At 29.9% G+C, this 17,954-nt stretch overlaps 1 protein-coding gene across 1 annotated transcript; it reads right to left on the bottom strand.

Moving 5' to 3' along the window:
- Positions 1-7,566: 7,566 nt before the first annotated feature.
- Positions 7,567-10,215, bottom strand: LOC108560501 (alpha-tocopherol transfer protein-like). Its single transcript, XM_017918072.1, has 7 exons — positions 10,094-10,215; positions 9,580-9,738; positions 8,454-8,595; positions 8,147-8,390; positions 7,977-8,087; positions 7,810-7,912; positions 7,567-7,751 (listed from the first exon to the last, which is right to left on the bottom strand). The coding sequence occupies exons 1-7, from the start codon at positions 10,098-10,100 to the stop codon at positions 7,603-7,605; spliced, it is 915 nt and encodes a 304-aa protein (XP_017773561.1). The 5' UTR covers positions 10,101-10,215; the 3' UTR covers positions 7,567-7,602.
- Positions 10,216-17,954: the final 7,739 nt, after the last annotated feature.

Genomic DNA, 17,954 nt, shown 5'->3' with positions numbered 1-17,954 from the left:
TTAGCAAGTTCTTCTTCCGTGTAATAGAACAACGGAGTTTTATACTTCAGATCATCTAGAAAAAAGAAAAAACTAGTGTATTTTCAATTCAAACTTACAAAAAAAGACATTAAAAAGTGCGTTTACAATCATGATTTTGAATACATCATTGTTGTGAAATAAATCTAGAAATGATATCATTGGTCTTCAACTTCATTCACTGAATCAAGTAAACGAAAACACCAAAGTATTAAAATTTGAAGAGGCAAAATATGCAAATCTATGGAAAATTATACAAAAAAAATGAATTAACATCCAAATCAATTATGTTAATGCCTAAAATCACGTAACCGTTAAAAACATTTTTTTTTAATTAATCTCTCTCTCTCTCATTCACTCAGCAAAAATTCTCAATTAGTCATATTAATCATTTGCTTTTATAACAAAAAAAAGAAGCAAATTATGAAAGTGTTCTTTTTCTTTGTCGACAGTGAATATTAATAATCTAATCATAAAACCCGGTTTCTTGCTACAAAAAAAGGGTATAAAAGTCAGAATGATTTAATTACATTTTGTTAATTTTATTTTGTGCTACAAACTTATTTCTCTTTAAATTAATTTAATGTAAGTTATTAAATGAATAAATCAACTATAATTGTAGTTGTAAAATGAGTATTGCTGGTTATAAATCAATATACAGTTTCTTTATATAGCATTATGTAATTAAGGACAATTGTCTGAAATAACCTTTGCTTGTTAAACACACCGTTTATGAATCAATTTCATTAATTAAGTTAGAATCAATCATTCATGTATCACTTAACACACTGAACTATATTTTTTATTACTAGTGCAGAAATACCTCGCACAGTGCGATTTCGATAATATCCCGCACTGTTTGAAACCGGATATACAATAAGAGGCTTGACTGTATTCAGAGAGAGAAAGAAAACTATTATTTTGTAGACTAATTTTGCACCAGTAAAATTTAGTTTGTTTTGCAATTTTCGTTCCGTACTGTAGTGAATCCGCACTAAACGAGGTATTGCTATATTTATTTTGTTATTATTGGTATTTGCATTCACTTGTACAAAACATATAAATATTTGGAAAAAAAAAAGTCGAAAATAATTGTGCATTACTTTATGAAATAATAATATCAAATAATCACAAATTTGTATAAAGCAAAAAATTTTGATTGATTCATATGGAAATGTATCAAAATGAATATTATTACAAATCATTCAATTCAATTCTCAATCTGTTACAGTTACAAAATAAGTTATAACATATGAGATTTCAAAAAGTGAAAGTAATATATTTGATTTATAAAATGCAGCGATTTATTTTTTTTACTAATGAAACAGTACTTTTATGTCGGGAATGAAAGTATGTTTGTGATAATGAAAGGTCAACAATGATACAAATATCGATTCGAGTTCAATAGGTCGCAGAGCATCTTCACCTCCGTTTTTTTCCACTTAAAGAAATGCTTGTACGAAGAAGTAAATAACATGATTTTTTGACCTTTTTTTTATATTACATTCCCGTATCGTAAAAATTCAAGGATTTGTTGGTTTTTCAGTCTGAGAAAACAACAAGCGAAACGTGTTTATTTAAATTTGTAATTTTTATCTCTCTGGCAACTTTAATATGCAGTTTATGCAGATAATTTTATGAAAATATGTTTAAAATTACTAAATTTTTTTGTGAATTAAATAATTAAAGTGATTTTTTAAATTAATCCAATGGAATTAAATAATTATAGGTAATTATACATAATTTTGCAGAAAAAAAAAATATTTTGAATCAAGTTTACGAAACAAATATTTTTTGAAAATAATAGTTATTTTTTAAGTTTCGTAACAATTTGTATCAACTTATTGAGATTGTTCTTTATTTTTTTCTATAATTTCTAAATATAATTGATTATCTATATAACTGATAATGAACAAAATGAAAATTCTATGTTAATTTTTTTTCTTTGCAACTTTAATCATTGCGATTATTTTAATCCAATTATAACCACATGTTGCGTAATATAAAGTCATAAAACTATAGTGCAATAAACTGTAGATTATAAAATGTTTACTTTATAAGTCATTATTTGTACATGTTGAAATTATTTTTCAATTTATTAATATATTTTTTAATTCCATAATAAGTCTAATTTAATTATATCTAATCTAATCAATAATACACTATAATTAATTAATTTTTTATTATTAACTTTATTTATATTTCTTTCTTTTAAGATTAATATTTATATATAATTATAGATAATTTCACTTGAATTTTGTAGAAAAACTAAAAAAAATATCTTTTTTTTGATACATTTTCTATTTAAGATTAACTGAAGAATTTCTTAAATTTTGTATTGACTTTATAACTTAATTACAAATAAACACGTATAAAGAAAAGTAAAATAATTTGAATAAAGTTTTTTTTGATTTGGACCAAATTTTAGGTATCATTTTTATCATAATTTGACTTGAATTTTGTAGAAAAACCAAAAAAAAAAAACTTTTTCTGAATACATTTTCTATTTAAGTTTAATTTCATAAATTTTCTATTGAATTTACAACTTAATTACAAATAAACACGTATTATGAAAAGTGAAATACTTGCAATATAGTTTTTGATGATTTGAAACAAATTTTTGTGATTATTTTTATTATAATTTGACTTGAATTTTGTAGAAAAACTAAAAAAAAGAACTTTTTCTCAATACATTTTCTAATTAAGTTTAATTTAAGAATAGACACGTACAAAAAACGTAAAATAAAGTTTTTTAATGATTTGGAACAAATGTTGTAATTATTTTTATCATAATTTGACTTGAATTTTGTAGAAAAAAATGAACTTTTTCTGAATACATTTTCTATTTAAGTTTAATTTAAGAATAAACACGTACAAAAAAAAAGTGTTTTAATGATTTGGAACAAATTTTGTGATTATTTTTTATCACAATTTAAATTAATGAAATGACTTTCAATAACAATTTGTTAATACTTTTAACTATTAGAGAATTATACTTAATTATTATGTAATAATTCCAAATAATTTGTATAAACTTTATGATGATTATTTTAATCCAATTATGACCATATGTTATCTTATATAGAGTTATAAAAGAATCATGCAATAAACAGGCAGATTTACTTTATTTGTATGAGCAGAAAAAGTAAATTTAAAGACAAAAAAGATAAGAAATGCATTGTTTCGACAACAATTTACTTACAAGCCATATTTTTTTTGTATGTTTTCTTTCTTAAATCTCCGTTACAAAACTGATCGAACAAGAATGGAAACGGTTTGTATACGTTTCTGATGCACTTTTGGTCTCTGGTCTCGACGCGTTCTTGAAGTTTTTGCACCAAAGGCGGGAATATTTGTGCGTCCGCAACAGTCGAACAGGTTTGTTTTATATTCGGCCAAACGGGACGTGCACACACCATGCAAATAACGACGCAAAAAAAATGTATTGCAGATGCAACAAAAATCGAACTTTCCTCGCTTAACACCATTTTACGTCAACCAATGATTGGTGCTCTGGCATTAAACAATATTGATTGTGAAAAAATTAAAAATAAACAATTTAGATTTCTTAAACCAATTAAATTAGTTAATGAAATGCAGATATTTCAGATAGAAAAGTTGAAAATTAATTATTTAAGGGCCAAATTACAATTAAACACGTGAATATTCGTAAACATGTAATAATTCGTAATTGATTTTCCAAAAAAAAAAATATTTTGAAACCCTTGTTAATTATGGAAATTATATCATATTATTGATGTGAAAAATGGAAACTCAGCAATGTTAATTTGTTTCACTACACAAACGTAATTCACTTTGGTTTGTGTAGCAAAGTTTGTAGTTGTTTTTACGTCAATAGTTATAAGCATTTCATATCAATTATAATTGTTGGAAAAACTATGTTTTTTTTCTTCTTCAAATTGATGAAAAAATATTAGCAAAATTTGTTGAAAATTGCAATGAATTATTTATATTCCAAAAGTACGAATTGGAACTTCAGTATTTTTGTCTTTTTTTTTGATATTCGACCTGTTCTTTTGTTGTTGAAATTTTCATTTGATATTCGTCCGAAAAGTCAATATTCCAATAACTCTTATAAGAATGACATTCGTCGTTTTTAATATTCGTCCTCCTCTGTATCTTCAATTTGATAAAAATTACGAATTGATGAAACAAATTACAAATAATTATTGTAGTTTCATTTTTCAGAAAAAGTTTGATAATTAAAAAAAAATTCTATAACGCGAAATCAATTAAAAAAAGTTGTTTGCATTTAAATATTTATAGTTAATAAATTTATTGCTTATTTACATATACAAATATCGACAAATTTTTATGAATATTTAAAAAAAAAAATTGGCGAATATTCACGTTCAATTAACGTCATTAAAAGAAATTTTAAGAGAAATCCTGTATTATTATTATTATTTAGAAGAAATACGGAATTTCTTAATTAATTTAATATTATTATATTTTTATTCATTATATTCAAATTCTTTAGTAACACAGTGAAATAATATTTATGTGCGCGATGAGTTATAATTTAGAAGGTCTAACAAAAAAAATTGTTATTTTGGTTTCCGCAATTCCAAATGGGTTGTTTGACCGAAATTTGAAGGTTTTTCTTTTTACTTATAGACAAAAAAAAAGTACGTAATAATACACATAAATTGTGTGACAATTAGTTGTATGGTAATAAAAGCAACGCAACAAAAATAATGTAAGCTACATAAGCGTTATGATTAATTAAGTGAACAGATAAAATTAAGCAATTTTAAATAAAATTTTTTCGTCTGAAAGTGTGTACTTAAACAAGACTTAAAGTAATAATAATAAAGAAAAGTATAAATTTACAACAACACGATTTACAACAACAAATATAATGTTTTATTTTTAAATTAGTCAATCTTTTAAAGCATCTACATTGTCTTGGAAAGAACCCCAAGAGTACCAATTATTATAATAAACTTGTTTTAAACTAATTGAACTATTTAATTCCTACAACTTTGACGCCACAACGACAACACCAGAAGAAGATGTTCCACTGTGTCCAGAATTCCATCATTGGGGACACGACATTAGTGTTGTTTGAGATCACAAAATTTCCAAACTTTTGTTTTTTCCAGACATGTTATTTGTGATTTTTTTTTGTGCAAAATCTAATAACACTTGCATTTCTCCGAATAAAAAGCTATAGAATAAAAATAACCATAGCAAAATCATGATAAATCGAAACCAAGTTATACTTTTTTTTCCGGCATGGAACGGATTAACAGAATTTATATTGGTTTATATAGGAAAACGTGTTTCACTATACGAGTAAAAATCCGGAAATTTTGGAACGGATTAAACTCCTTTAACAAAGTTCCACTGTATAGGAATTTCTTGCTGTGTATTTTTATTATGTAATTCTTTATAAAAAAAATTTTAAACAAATGTGCTTAATTCTAAAAAGTCAGTTAATTAAAAATTATCGGTTGAGTTAATGATAGAATGAAGCAATATATTTAAAATGAAATAGATATGTCGTGTCCGGGATTAAGAAATCTTTGGACATTAAATGCAATATTCTTAATTAGTTTTATTATACACATTTATTGAGTTTTTTTTGAGTTTTATTGAGAAGTCAACTATACAATAGTTGATTAACTAAGAGTTACATTCTCCTCTTAAACTAGTGTTTATGAAGTAAGTCCTCTTCCTAAGACCTTGTTCTTCGTTGGAATCTCTTACTAAGACTTGCTCTCAATTGGGTCCCATGACTAAGACTAAATTATGTGTTTATTTCAAAAAGGGGCTGCGTGGGAGAAAAGGATTTGACCTTGTGGAAAATACAACCGATTCTTCATCTAAGTTTAACGATCCTGCCCAAATATTTAGGGGCTGAAGAAGGCGTTAAGTGGTGATACAATATACGATTTAATATGTAATCGTCCTTCGGAATATTCCACAAGTTATTCTAAATAATCACGAACAAGTATCCGTTTGTGTATTTGATGAATACGTTAAATATGATTTATAATAATTAAGAAAAAAGTGGTAGATCTAACAAATATACATATTAGTTATACAATAGATGATAATAAAATGGTCGGAAAAGGCACACATTAAAAGAGTGAATTAATGTTTAATATAAATAAAGAAAAGTAAATGTTCAACAACAACAGAATTAAACGGTTTTATTTTTAGATTATATTTTTTATATGAAACATTAGTATCTTTTTGCATCGTATTCTCTATTATGTAATTAATAAACTTGAATGCATACACAAGGACAAAATTGAAAACACAATTTAAAAAGAAACAAAAACAATCAAAATATAAACTGAATGTTTCTTTATATTTTTCCTGTGCAGCAAAGATTCATACATAAAGTGATGTATGCAAATTAACGTGTATTTCTGGTGCGACGACATTGACCTATATGTTTCGGTTAAACCGGTTAAGTCGACTTAACTCGAAGTTTAATTGCTTCCTGACGTCAGCCCACATTAATAAATTCGACGCAATTCCAGTTGCATAAGTTGATTGGATTTGTTTTATTTTTGTTATCAGAATTACCGTGATTGTAAATTACTTAGAGTCATTACATTAAATTAAATAATTATTTCTATTAAAAAAAAAACGTTTGTGAGAAAAATATTCAATAAACAAATTATAACTAGACACACAACAACTCATACACGTGAGTTGTGATGATTTCCAACCTTTCCTTTTTCCAAATTTAACAACAATTTTAGAGGCGAATTATAACGTTATTTTTAATGAAATCAGCTCAAATAGTACTGTTTGAAGCGCAAATACAAACCGCACTAAAAGAGACAAAAAAACGATTTTGTAATTTTGTTTGTTTTGAAATTTTCAAACCATACTTGAATGTAACCGCATTATGCGAGTATTATGTATTAGAGACAAAGTCTTAATTTGTGTCCAAAATATTTATATTAAAAAATTTAAATTTTGTACATTATATTTTAAGAAATCCAATTATTATTCTAAAAGTTTTATTTTTAATATTTAATGCCTTTTCTGTACAATGCTTAACACGAACGTTTACATTATTCCCTTGCAGCAGTTTTCCAACCTCGATATTATTAAAAGGCTGAACACTCAAACTGTGATCTATCATGTGAATTCGGCTTATTCATCCATTCGCCAAGAGACTAATAATTCCGTGTTTCTTGTACATCTTCCATACAATCACGGATTTTTATTTATGTGAAAAGTTTCTTTCATAGATCGCCTTTTATTCCATGTACGAATCGACAAAGTTAAGTCATGAATTAAAAAAGAAAACTAGTTTTATGCGTTTTCCTTATAAATATATGTATATAAACATTTTCCAAAATACAGAAAAGAAATAACAAATTTTACTAAAGTTTTCAAACTTGTTTATTAAAACGATTCATCCATAGCAAACTGAAGCTTTTTTTAAATGTATATTTTTGCTATATTTATTACAAAATCTTTCAGTTAATTAAATAATTTAAAAAAATATGTTTTTTTATTTGGAAATTGTTAAAAATACTTATTTTATCTACACCCAAAGTAAAAAAAAATAAATAATTATTGAATGACAACGATTCAATCAACTTCCAACTTTCTGAAGTTTCCATGGAAACCCAAGATATCGTGGTTTTGAAGAGAAGTAGGCCTTAGCTTCTCATTCACTCGGACGCTGTGCATATTAGCGATGTGCTCTTTATTCTGCTCCAAATAATTTTCCCATTCGCCTACACAAGAAATTTCAATCATTAGCTTTATTTATTGCTTTCATCTAATTTAAATTACCTTTCAAATCGCTTATAGATTTTCCGGTTCCTCCAAATTCCTTCGGTAAAATCTCAGCGGGGAAATATTTCAACAAACTTTCATAATTTTTGTGGAAAACAATCTGAATTAAAAAAGAAAATATATAATTTTTTTTTATTTAATTTGTATTTTAAATAAATATTTACCCTTTCGCGAATTTTCGGTTTCAAGCATGCTTTTAAAACGTTGAAAATTGCTTCAGCAAACGATGGTAACATGACTGCATGAAGTCCGGCTACACGATTCGAATAAACTTTCTGTAAAACAATAGTAATTTAAAAAAAAAATTGTTATATTTTTCAGTAAATTAAATTACTTCAAGAACTGTGGACAATTTCTTCAAATCCATTGGATTCATTTTGGCTACGGTTGAAACGGTGATATTGGAGTAATCAATGATGTATTCTTCGCTTTCGCAGACATCAGCCAATGTTCTCAATTCGAAGGTGTTGATCAGATCGGTGATGACGCTGGCAAGATTGAAATGTTTGTCGTCCAGAAAAGTGAATACATAAACTCTGTTTTTGTTTTCTGTCAGTTGTGGTAGAGTGACCAAAGTGCTGTTAAAATAAAGATAATTAATGTATTTTCTTGTTTAATTATTTTTTTTTTGAGAAACTTACCAAGCTTTTGTATTGAGGTTAACTTTGGAGTTGTAGTATTCTGGAATCATGTTTTTTATACTGTAGTTTAGTTCCAATTTCTCTTTGGTCCTTTCGATGGAGAATTTGTTCATGATCAGAAAAGATACAATTTGACGGTCACCTGAAAATTAAAATGCAGAGATTTTTTTTATTAAATTCTATATACAAAGATTGATGTAATTTTTAATATGTCAAAGATACATCTGAAATACAAGAATTTTTATTAAATTCAAAGATTCATTTCAAATTTAAAAGTCAAAGAATCATCTCAAATTTAAAGATTCGTTTCAAATACAAAGATTCATTTCAAATTTTAAAGTCAAAGGTTCATCTTGAACTTAAAGATTCATGACGCATTCAAAGATTTATTTGAAATTCAAAAGATTCATGTCAAATTCAAAGATTCATCTGAAACTCGAAGATTCATCTCAAACTCATAAATTCATCTTAAACTCAAAGATTCATCTAAAATTCGAAAATTCATCTGAAACTCGAAATTTCATCTCAAACTCGGAGATTCATCTCAAACTCAAAAATTCATCTCGAATTCAAAGATTCATATCGATTTCATAGATTTATTTCAAATTAATAGATTCATCTCAAATTAAAAGATTCCATTCAAATATAAAGATTCATTTGAAAAAATTCACCTCAAACTGGGAGATTCATCTCGAATTCAAAGATTCATATCGATTTCATAGATTTATTTCAAATTCATAGATTTATCTCAAATTAAAAGATTCCATTCAAATACAAAGATTCATCTGAAATTGAAAGATTCATTTCAAATTCAAAGATTCATCTGAAACTCACAGATTCATCTCAAATTCAATGATTCATCTCAAACTCTAAGATTCATCTCAAACTCATAGATTCATCTCAAACTCAAAGATTCATCTCAAACTCAAAAATTCATCTCAAACTCGGAGATTCATCTCAAACTCGTAGATTCATCTCGAATTCAAAGATTCATATCGATTTCATAGATTTATTTCAAATTCATCTCAATCTTATAGATTCATCTCAAACTCAAAAATTCATCTCAAACTCGAAGATTCATTTCGAATTCAAAGATTCATTTAAAATTTCTATTATTAGTACTTACTTGGTTGAACTGGAATATGGGTTTGCGTTTTGAACCATTCCTTTATAGTGTTAACATCTTCATCCAAAGAATTCGCTTTTCTATTATAGGCAGCCAATACTTTTGAAACATCGTCATCGGTATATTGCAAAAGCGGAGTCACAGATTTCAGATCGATTGCTGAAAAATTATATAAAGAAATACACATTTAAATTATGATATTTTACAAAATTTCAATTATTTTATTCAAAAAAAGTTAATACCAAACTTTACAGCAACTATTGTTTCAATATTAACAAACTTATGCAAGATTTTTATCAGTAAAAATTAAAAAAATTCTTTTCAAAAACTTCAGCACTTTCACAGATTTATCGTAACAAATAGAAGAACAAAAATCGAGGTTGATAAAATGAAATTCCAGATTTTCTTTAATTAAAATTTCAGCATCATTTCAATAAAATTTCGTCGCAAATCTATTATATATTCGAAATTCCTAATATAATTAAATCAATAAAAGATTTGTCAGGTTACTCACCGCCCATTTTTTTTATGTAGTTTTTTTTTTATTCTCGTTTGAAACTGTGCTTAAGTATCTTTATAGAACGGACGCTTGTGTAGAAGTGATGAATTTTGAATGTCGATGTCTTTTATATGCGAATCAAAGCAATCAACGTCCAAAGCGATGCTAATTTGCGTTTAATGAAATTTATATGTTAATGTCTTATTCGAATACATCAATTACAATATTTTCTTTACAAACCGCAATAATTTCAAATAATAATTTATTAGTGTTTATTCCACAATAAATTACAAAAAAAAGAATACATACAATAAAAATAATAACAAAAATAAAATTGAACTGATGCAAATGGCTATTGACCATAGGTCTTTCTGTCCTAACAATAATGTTTTTTTTTGTTAAACCTCAAGATTACCAATAAAGTTTGTTTTTTTTTTATATCCTGTAATTTTTTATTTACAATCTGTTCATCAATGCTGAACCTCATTCATTTCGCTGTCCATCTGTGATGAACGATGGCCCTTTGTGAGCCCTACAAAGGGCCCGACTTGACCAGGATTTGAACCTTTGACCACTAGCGAACATAACCATTCGGCTATTAGTCGCCCGTTAAAAATTATATAAAAAAACGTAATTTAAATTTTCTTTCTAACTCTTTACGCAGACAAAAAAAAACTTGACTTATTTATATAAAAAAAAACTCATTTTAATCCACATTAATTAAATCTAATTAAATATTTCATATAAAAAAAAAAACCAAAAATTTACCGTTTTGCAGACGTTTCTAATTATGTTAATTTAAGGCATAAAATAAAATAATTTAGGAATAATTTTTTTTATACAAATTTTTTTCTATTCATTCGACGAGGTCGATTTAATTTATTTTATTTAAAAAAAAAATCGATTAATTTGAGGAAATAATTAATGAAAAAAATAAATTAATGAAGTTTCAGAATTTACACAAATTACAAAAACATATATATCAATATTACTTTTGGTGTAATTACGAGGAAGTTAGTAAGAGGTAAATAACATCGAAGGTGAATGCATTTATTAAACTAGATAAATACTATAGAGTTTCCCAGAATTACATATAAAGAAGACAATTTATGTAATATTTTTTGTTGTTAATTAATTAGTTGCATTGAATAAAGATTAAAATTATACAAAAAACATTTACTATATGTTATTTATTACTTAATTTTCTACGAAATTGCAATAATTAATAAAATGTGTAAACGTGTTTAATGGGCATTTAATGTTTTTACGTACATTACATAAATATATATATGTAAAGACTTAAAACACATTATTGCAAACAATGTAACAAAAGTAAATTGCGTGTAGAATTTATTATGTTGTCAGTTCATCGATTTATTTACATTGGTTTTAGATGCAAATTCGTTTAATAAAAAAATTCTATAATATCTACAAAAATGGATATCAAAAGAAAACTCAAACTTTTTTAAAGCAAAATACTGACAAAATTATGAAAATAATTCAGGTGATAATTTTCTAAAAAAAAAGTTTTTTCAAGAATGAATGAATTAATTTATTTAGTAATTTAATTATTAAATGAATTAGTAAATCCATATACTAAATAACAAATAAGTTTTGAAGACTCTTAAAAGTATCTTTACAAATTGCGTAATATAATTAGTAGAAATCGATGATTAAAAGGAAGCAGGCTTTGAAAAGAAGTCCACTTGATTTAGTGGAGGACCCTTAATCAAAATTGGACGTTCCGCATTGTGTTTAGCATTCTTTTCTCTTCTTTAATGTGTTTTTTTTTCTCTCTTACTTCCCTTCGTCTTTCCGATTTCTCATCCGACCTCCTCGATCCTATTGGAATCCAATCTCTAATAGGAATCTGGCCTTTAACGCGAATAATGATCGTAAAAAAATATAATTACACCCTCATCCCGCTTTTGCAAAGCCCCCTTTTCTTTCTATATTTCTCTTTCTTTCTCTCTTTGGAAAACGACATAATCTTAGGATGTGCAAATAAAACCGTTCGGAATCAATGAGGTGAACGCCGCAGACTTAATGAGACTTTATCTTATACGTTGTAATGAGGCCGTAAGTTCGTTCAGGTACGTAAATTCCACTTCCAGTCCTTCCACCTTACACACACACACACACAACTTCGCCCATCCGCGAAAGCAACTTAACGCGGCCCTAAAAAAATTAGGATTTATCTTTTTAACCTTTCTCTTCTCTCGCTCAGTTCGCCTCGCCGTTATTCCTTTAACACCATCCATTCTCCTTACAGTTTATAATACATATATAAGGGGCTACATTAATTTGCGACCAGTGAAAGATCAGATTAGAATGGATGCTAGTTACCATCAATAATTCACGCGAAAGAGTATTTGTTCACTCACCGTTTTTTTCACGCTACAAATATTATATAAATTGATCGCACAATGGAGTCGTTCGTCGCCTCATTATGTCGCTTACATTTACATTCGTCGAGGTCTCACTTCCAAACTGACACACATTTTACATTTTTTTTTTTTAAATTTAATTTAAATTAAAAAAAAAATTGTTTTTATGAATAGTTTTTTTATTTTGTAGTCCATAAATTGATGCTGCTTTTACGAAATCTCTGATAGCTTTAACCTTCTTACATCAATTCGCATATTAATACTAGAATAAGTGACGCATTTTAAATAATCAGAGAGAAATTCTCAATTTAGAAAGTTGAGCGCGGAAACAATTTTGATGTATAATACGTTTGGTTTTCAGAAACTATAAATGAATGGGCATTAATTTAGCAAAGTCTCGAGAGCAAATATATTCGACTGAGCTCTGTACAAATATAGGGAGACGCACGTGGTGAAATGCTTTCATTTTTTCATCAAAAACTTAAGCTGCTCCATTTGCCTGCAAACACGTATATCTACATCGGATAAAATGATGGAGAATAATAGTTGTAACAACAATATTTTTTTTGTCTTTAAGGATATAAAATGAATTAAAGCTAACAGATTTTGATGTAGTCTTAATAAATTGATAAAAAATTAAAGTGTAATTAAATAATTTATGAAAGGTTATACCAATTATTATTGGTTATCATAAATATGGATGATAATGAAACTTAATTGCTAGTTAAAATATCTTAATTTACAACTAATAACTATATAATACTTGGTACATCTGACAGCTTAAGGTTTATACTAAAGTTGAGAATGTAAGTCTTTACATAAGATACAAGAGTTGTTCTGAAGAGAGTTAAATATCAGTTATCGTCCTAATTAATTCTTCTCTTATGTAATTGTTGCGCACTCGATCTTCATAAGAATCAGTTTCCCAATTAACGACGTGAGAGCTTCGATTCCCAATAAGTGTGTACTCGAGTTCACTCCCATCGTCATTATATCAGCATCGGCTTGTGCTCAGAAGATGGCACTTCATTAGAGGTGGGGAATTGCAAGTGTAATCCGATTACACCTCGAAAAGAAAAAAAAACCGTTTTTCACCTTCTTCCTTTTCTACTTATTTTTTTGTACATCCCGTGTAGACTACACATTAATCCCGGATTAGGCACGCACGAGCGGAAAACACAATTAATTAAGTTAATAGCCTTACGTTTCTCTACTTTTACTTCTTCTTCATCATCTTGTTTCATCCCTTAAATACGAGTGGATAATTATGAAGTTCAGTCGTCTAGGTGAAAGGAGAGAACACGAGTTTGCATAAATGTTGAAGAAAAGCACTGGTTTCTTTAATATTTAGGTGTTTTCTCAACCAAAAAAGTAAAATTTTATACTTCTATAAACTTATATCCGTTCTTATTTTTGAATGGGTAATTATTTTAAGGCTGAATGAAATTGCTGCGACGAAGGGTTTGGAATTGAATGCGAAGAGAGATTCGTGCGTGTATTTTGTATTATGTTGTGATGCTTCGGAAATAATTAGGGAATTGTCGTTTTTTTTCTTTCTCTACAGACTTCTTCCGGTACTCGGGGGACTAATTTATCGTGGCTGACAAGCGGCCGGAAGTTCGGCCGGAAGCGCTGGTGGGAGGGATGGAAAATGAAATGAGCGCTTGGCGTTTTGCGGAAAAGAAGGAATCATGAACGTTGGTCTCGATGTGTTTTTGTTTTGGATGTCGTCGGGACACGTACAACTTCCAACCACCAGTTTTCACCACACTACCATCACCACCCTTTTCGACCCGTCAACGGCAGCATTAACGCTGCGCCCTTTGAATGCAGCCCTCTTTTTAAGCGCATCAATGAATGATCAAAAGGAAATTGTACACAATAGGATTTCGCATCTTTTGAAAGACTGGTCCTGCTATTAAGTATATTCTTTATATACAATAACTGCAAGTTTAACAATCAATTCAAATAACTTCATTTGTATTAAGAAAGTATTATTAATCTTCGTTAATGTATGATTCTTGTATTATATGAATTGAAGTGTTGTAGGATAGTAAATAGAGATTGGTATCAGTTGAGATGCTGCTGATGATTACAGACTTATCTTAAATTCACATCAGCTATAGCACTTGAAGGCATCGGCTTAAATGGAGGAAATCGTGATTTTCGTAAAGATAAACAAGTTATCGGAGTGCGCGGAGGTCTAATCCCTCTTCTGATGCAAATCGTATGCTAATTGATGAAAAGACAAGGCACCGGTTACGTCTTCAGAGTGAGAGCGACAGAGTAGCAGGATCAACCACGAAACCACATCGGGCATTGATACGCACCGATGGGTGAGATGGTTTTCATTCCTGCAAATTCACTCCTGATTCACGCCGTACGATTGTCGCCTATCTGCTGCAAAATCCTTTACACCAGAGGTTCCCAAACTTTTTTGTGTCGTAGACCCTTTGCCATGTTTTTCGATTTTTGGGATACTTACCTGATATTGATTGTTTTGTAAATTTCTAACTGTAGTGAAGTTTAGTGTTAAAAACTTAAAGTAAAAACACATGTTAAGTAATTGAATTTAAATTAAAACTACTCAAAATAGAATTTTGTATCTGTTATATAAAATATACGTAACATAAAATAAACTAAACAATAAATAAATGTTTTATTGAGAAGGATGAAAATCTCCTGGGCTAATGATGTTCAGTCTGTTACTTTTTTTCATTAGGTGATTGGTAACAGCGCTGAACCCCCTTTCCACTAGGTATGACGATGGAAAGGAAATGAAAAAAATTCCTCGCTATATTCCATAATACGGGATAAGTAACAGAACGGATATGTTCTTTTGCAGCCAGAATTGCTGATATCCGTGTTTAAACTAAACCTTAAGTTCTTCGTTTGTACTTAGTTCAGTCAGTTCCTCTTATATTATGACATTCGTTTCTTCTATGTCACCATATGGGTTAATTATCCACGTTGGTATTACCATAGTCAAAACGTCCTCAAACCTAGTTTCAAAATCTGAATACAGGGCATTTAAATGTTGAACGTAGGTTGTTGAAATGTCGTCTTCCTGGCAGTTTGTCTGTGACAAATTGGGGAACTGGGAAAATCCAATATTTTGCTTCATTAGTTTAACACTGGCAAGAAACGCTGATAAGATGGACTTTGTTTTAATCAAATTTATTTTTATCTTTAGTATCCAGAAATTCTAAAATAGTCTCAAAAAGTGCAAAAAAATCTTGTCAAACATAAGCCTTTCGACAGCCAGCGTACTTCAGGTGTGAAGGAGTAATTGATGAAAGTATTCAACGCGTTGCTTCGGATTCGGTTTACTGCATCAATGACTAATTGAAGAGATTCATACAATCTAACACTCAAATTTATATAATTTGTATAAGTATTTATATTATAAGATAGTATAATGTAAGTAAATAGGTACCATCAATGTATGTTGAGATCCACTATCGTGGACCCCCATTTTCTTTTTATGGACCCCCAAATTTGTTTTTCACTGCTTTACACTAACCTTGTATTTATAGATTAGAAAATCAAATGATTGTATAGAACCTATAAACTAAATGTAGCAGTTTGTAAAAGTGGAGATGACGGAAGAATAAACAGGATTCCGGGATTCAATTAAATCGGGACGATGTATTGCACCGCTGCCGCTGACATATACGAATGACCCAAGGGTTTATGAAGACGACACGTGCTGAAACTGAAATTTTACTATCGTTTTCTTCTTTTCTTAATGGCAAGGATCGGAAATGGGAAAAATAAAAGGAAGTTTAAAAGAGATACGGAAGCAATAAAAATTGAAACATAATATGCTTTTTTTTGAATTTATTTGAAATATTGACATTTCTCTGGTTTTTTCTTCTTTCACGTAAACATAATTCATGAATAGATGCGAATTGTTTTTTCAGTTTCAGGTATATTTATTTCGGGTTTACATAGAAATACAGTCATGTCACAAAACGTCTACTCGACATACAGATTATACACTAATAATAATAATAATAACGGAACTTTGCTGATGTTCGAATGTCGATCTTGCTCTTACTCCTCCAACCCTCATCAACCGAAATCCAGTTGTTCGCAATTGGAATTTTCCATTTATTCCACCCTCGGTTCTCTTCTCTTTCACTTCATTTTATTTTTATCGCATCCCCTCCGAATCGAATTTGCATGTTTTTTCCCTATCGTCTTCCTTCCTTTCCTCTTTCCTCTCCACTCTACACAGCAGCGATTCAAAGAAGAAGGAGGACTGTTTGGGAGGAGGAGGAGAACGAGGTGGTGTCTATATTGTATGCGGTGGCACGCAAAAGCGGGAATCAGGATTATATTACACGGTTTCCGGTAATGACTCCTCGGTGTTCGTATTCTTATCTAGCTGTCGCAGCCAGGAACGACGCCGACTCCGACGCCGCCGCCGCAGCCGCCGATCGTCTAATTCTGATTTTTCCCGTCGAATTAACTTTTAAGATTTATCGACACCCATCCCACGCGCGTTTTGAATCATTTCGCGGAGCGCCAATAACTGGGTTTTCCTCTCTTAATTGAAAACTCTCCGAGAGGAGAGAATTCGAAGAAGATTCGAAGAAAATAAAATAAATATAATGGATGGTAATTGAAAGGGAAAGAGGTGAAATGGAGAAGAAGGAAGACCTAATCTTTGTCCTCGATGAAGAAGCCCGACGTGGTGGAGCTTCCAATCTTGAGGATCTCTATTGTCTCCGTGCTCGCAGATACAGCATCCACTTGAGGTTCCTCCGCAGTGCCTGCAACGGAACGGATCTTATTAACTAGTTGAAAATCTTGGAATCGCTTACCGATCGCCTTGCAATGCTTCTCCGCATCGCTGAGCAGTTTCTTCCAGGTGGCAGTCGTCTTCACCGCGTCCAGCAGCTCCAACGGAATATCGTGATCTTTCGGTATATTCGTCATATCGTACTCCAAGCATTTATCGCATCGCGTTATCGGCTTGTTCTTGAAGTACATCACCATTTTCTCATCGACCTTCTTCACATCTCCCAGATACTTGCTCCAATTGGTTAACACCATTTTAATGCTCTCATTGTGTTTGGCAACCGTACCACGTTGCAGCGTGTAACGGAACTGCTGCAAGCAACTCGAGTACATGTTGATGTTCTTGCCAAACTCGTTCAACCAAGACGAGTACATGCTCCAGGACACGAAGCTCACTGTTCCTTCTGGATGAGGTTTAACTTCAACCTCCTTAGGAATCTCCTCTTCCAGCGGTATCTCCTCTTCCTCCTCGCCCATTTCCAGTTCCTCCTCGAAACCGGCGGCCACACCGAACTCTTCCTCCTCCTCCAACGAAACCGTCACTGAACCTTCACCTTCCAAATCTTCAATTGCAGCCTCAACCGTCTGATCCCATTCTGCTTCGAGAAGACCGACTTCACCTTCGTCCTCCTCGGCGGTCTCATCGACTTCGGTTTTATCATCGGCGATACCCATGCCGTCGC

Source organism: Nicrophorus vespilloides, unplaced genomic scaffold (assembly GCF_001412225.1).
Source record: "Nicrophorus vespilloides isolate i.1.1-1 unplaced genomic scaffold, Nicve_v1.0, whole genome shotgun sequence".
Classification (NCBI taxonomy): domain Eukaryota; kingdom Metazoa; phylum Arthropoda; class Insecta; order Coleoptera; family Silphidae; genus Nicrophorus; species Nicrophorus vespilloides.
This window is presented reverse-complemented; position numbering and strand designations above follow the sequence as displayed.

What these genes read in the sequence shown, in the direction of transcription:
- LOC108560501 (XM_017918072.1), bottom strand. An exon ending in AATTGTCCACAGTTCTTGAA is followed by an intron (nt 8,088 to 8,146) that starts GTAATTTAATTT and finishes ATTGTTTTACAG; the next exon opens with AAAGTTTATTCGAATCGTGT. An exon ending in ATCTATAAGCGATTTGAAAG is followed by an intron (nt 7,752 to 7,809) that starts GTAATTTAAATT and finishes TTTCTTGTGTAG; the next exon opens with GCGAATGGGAAAATTATTTG.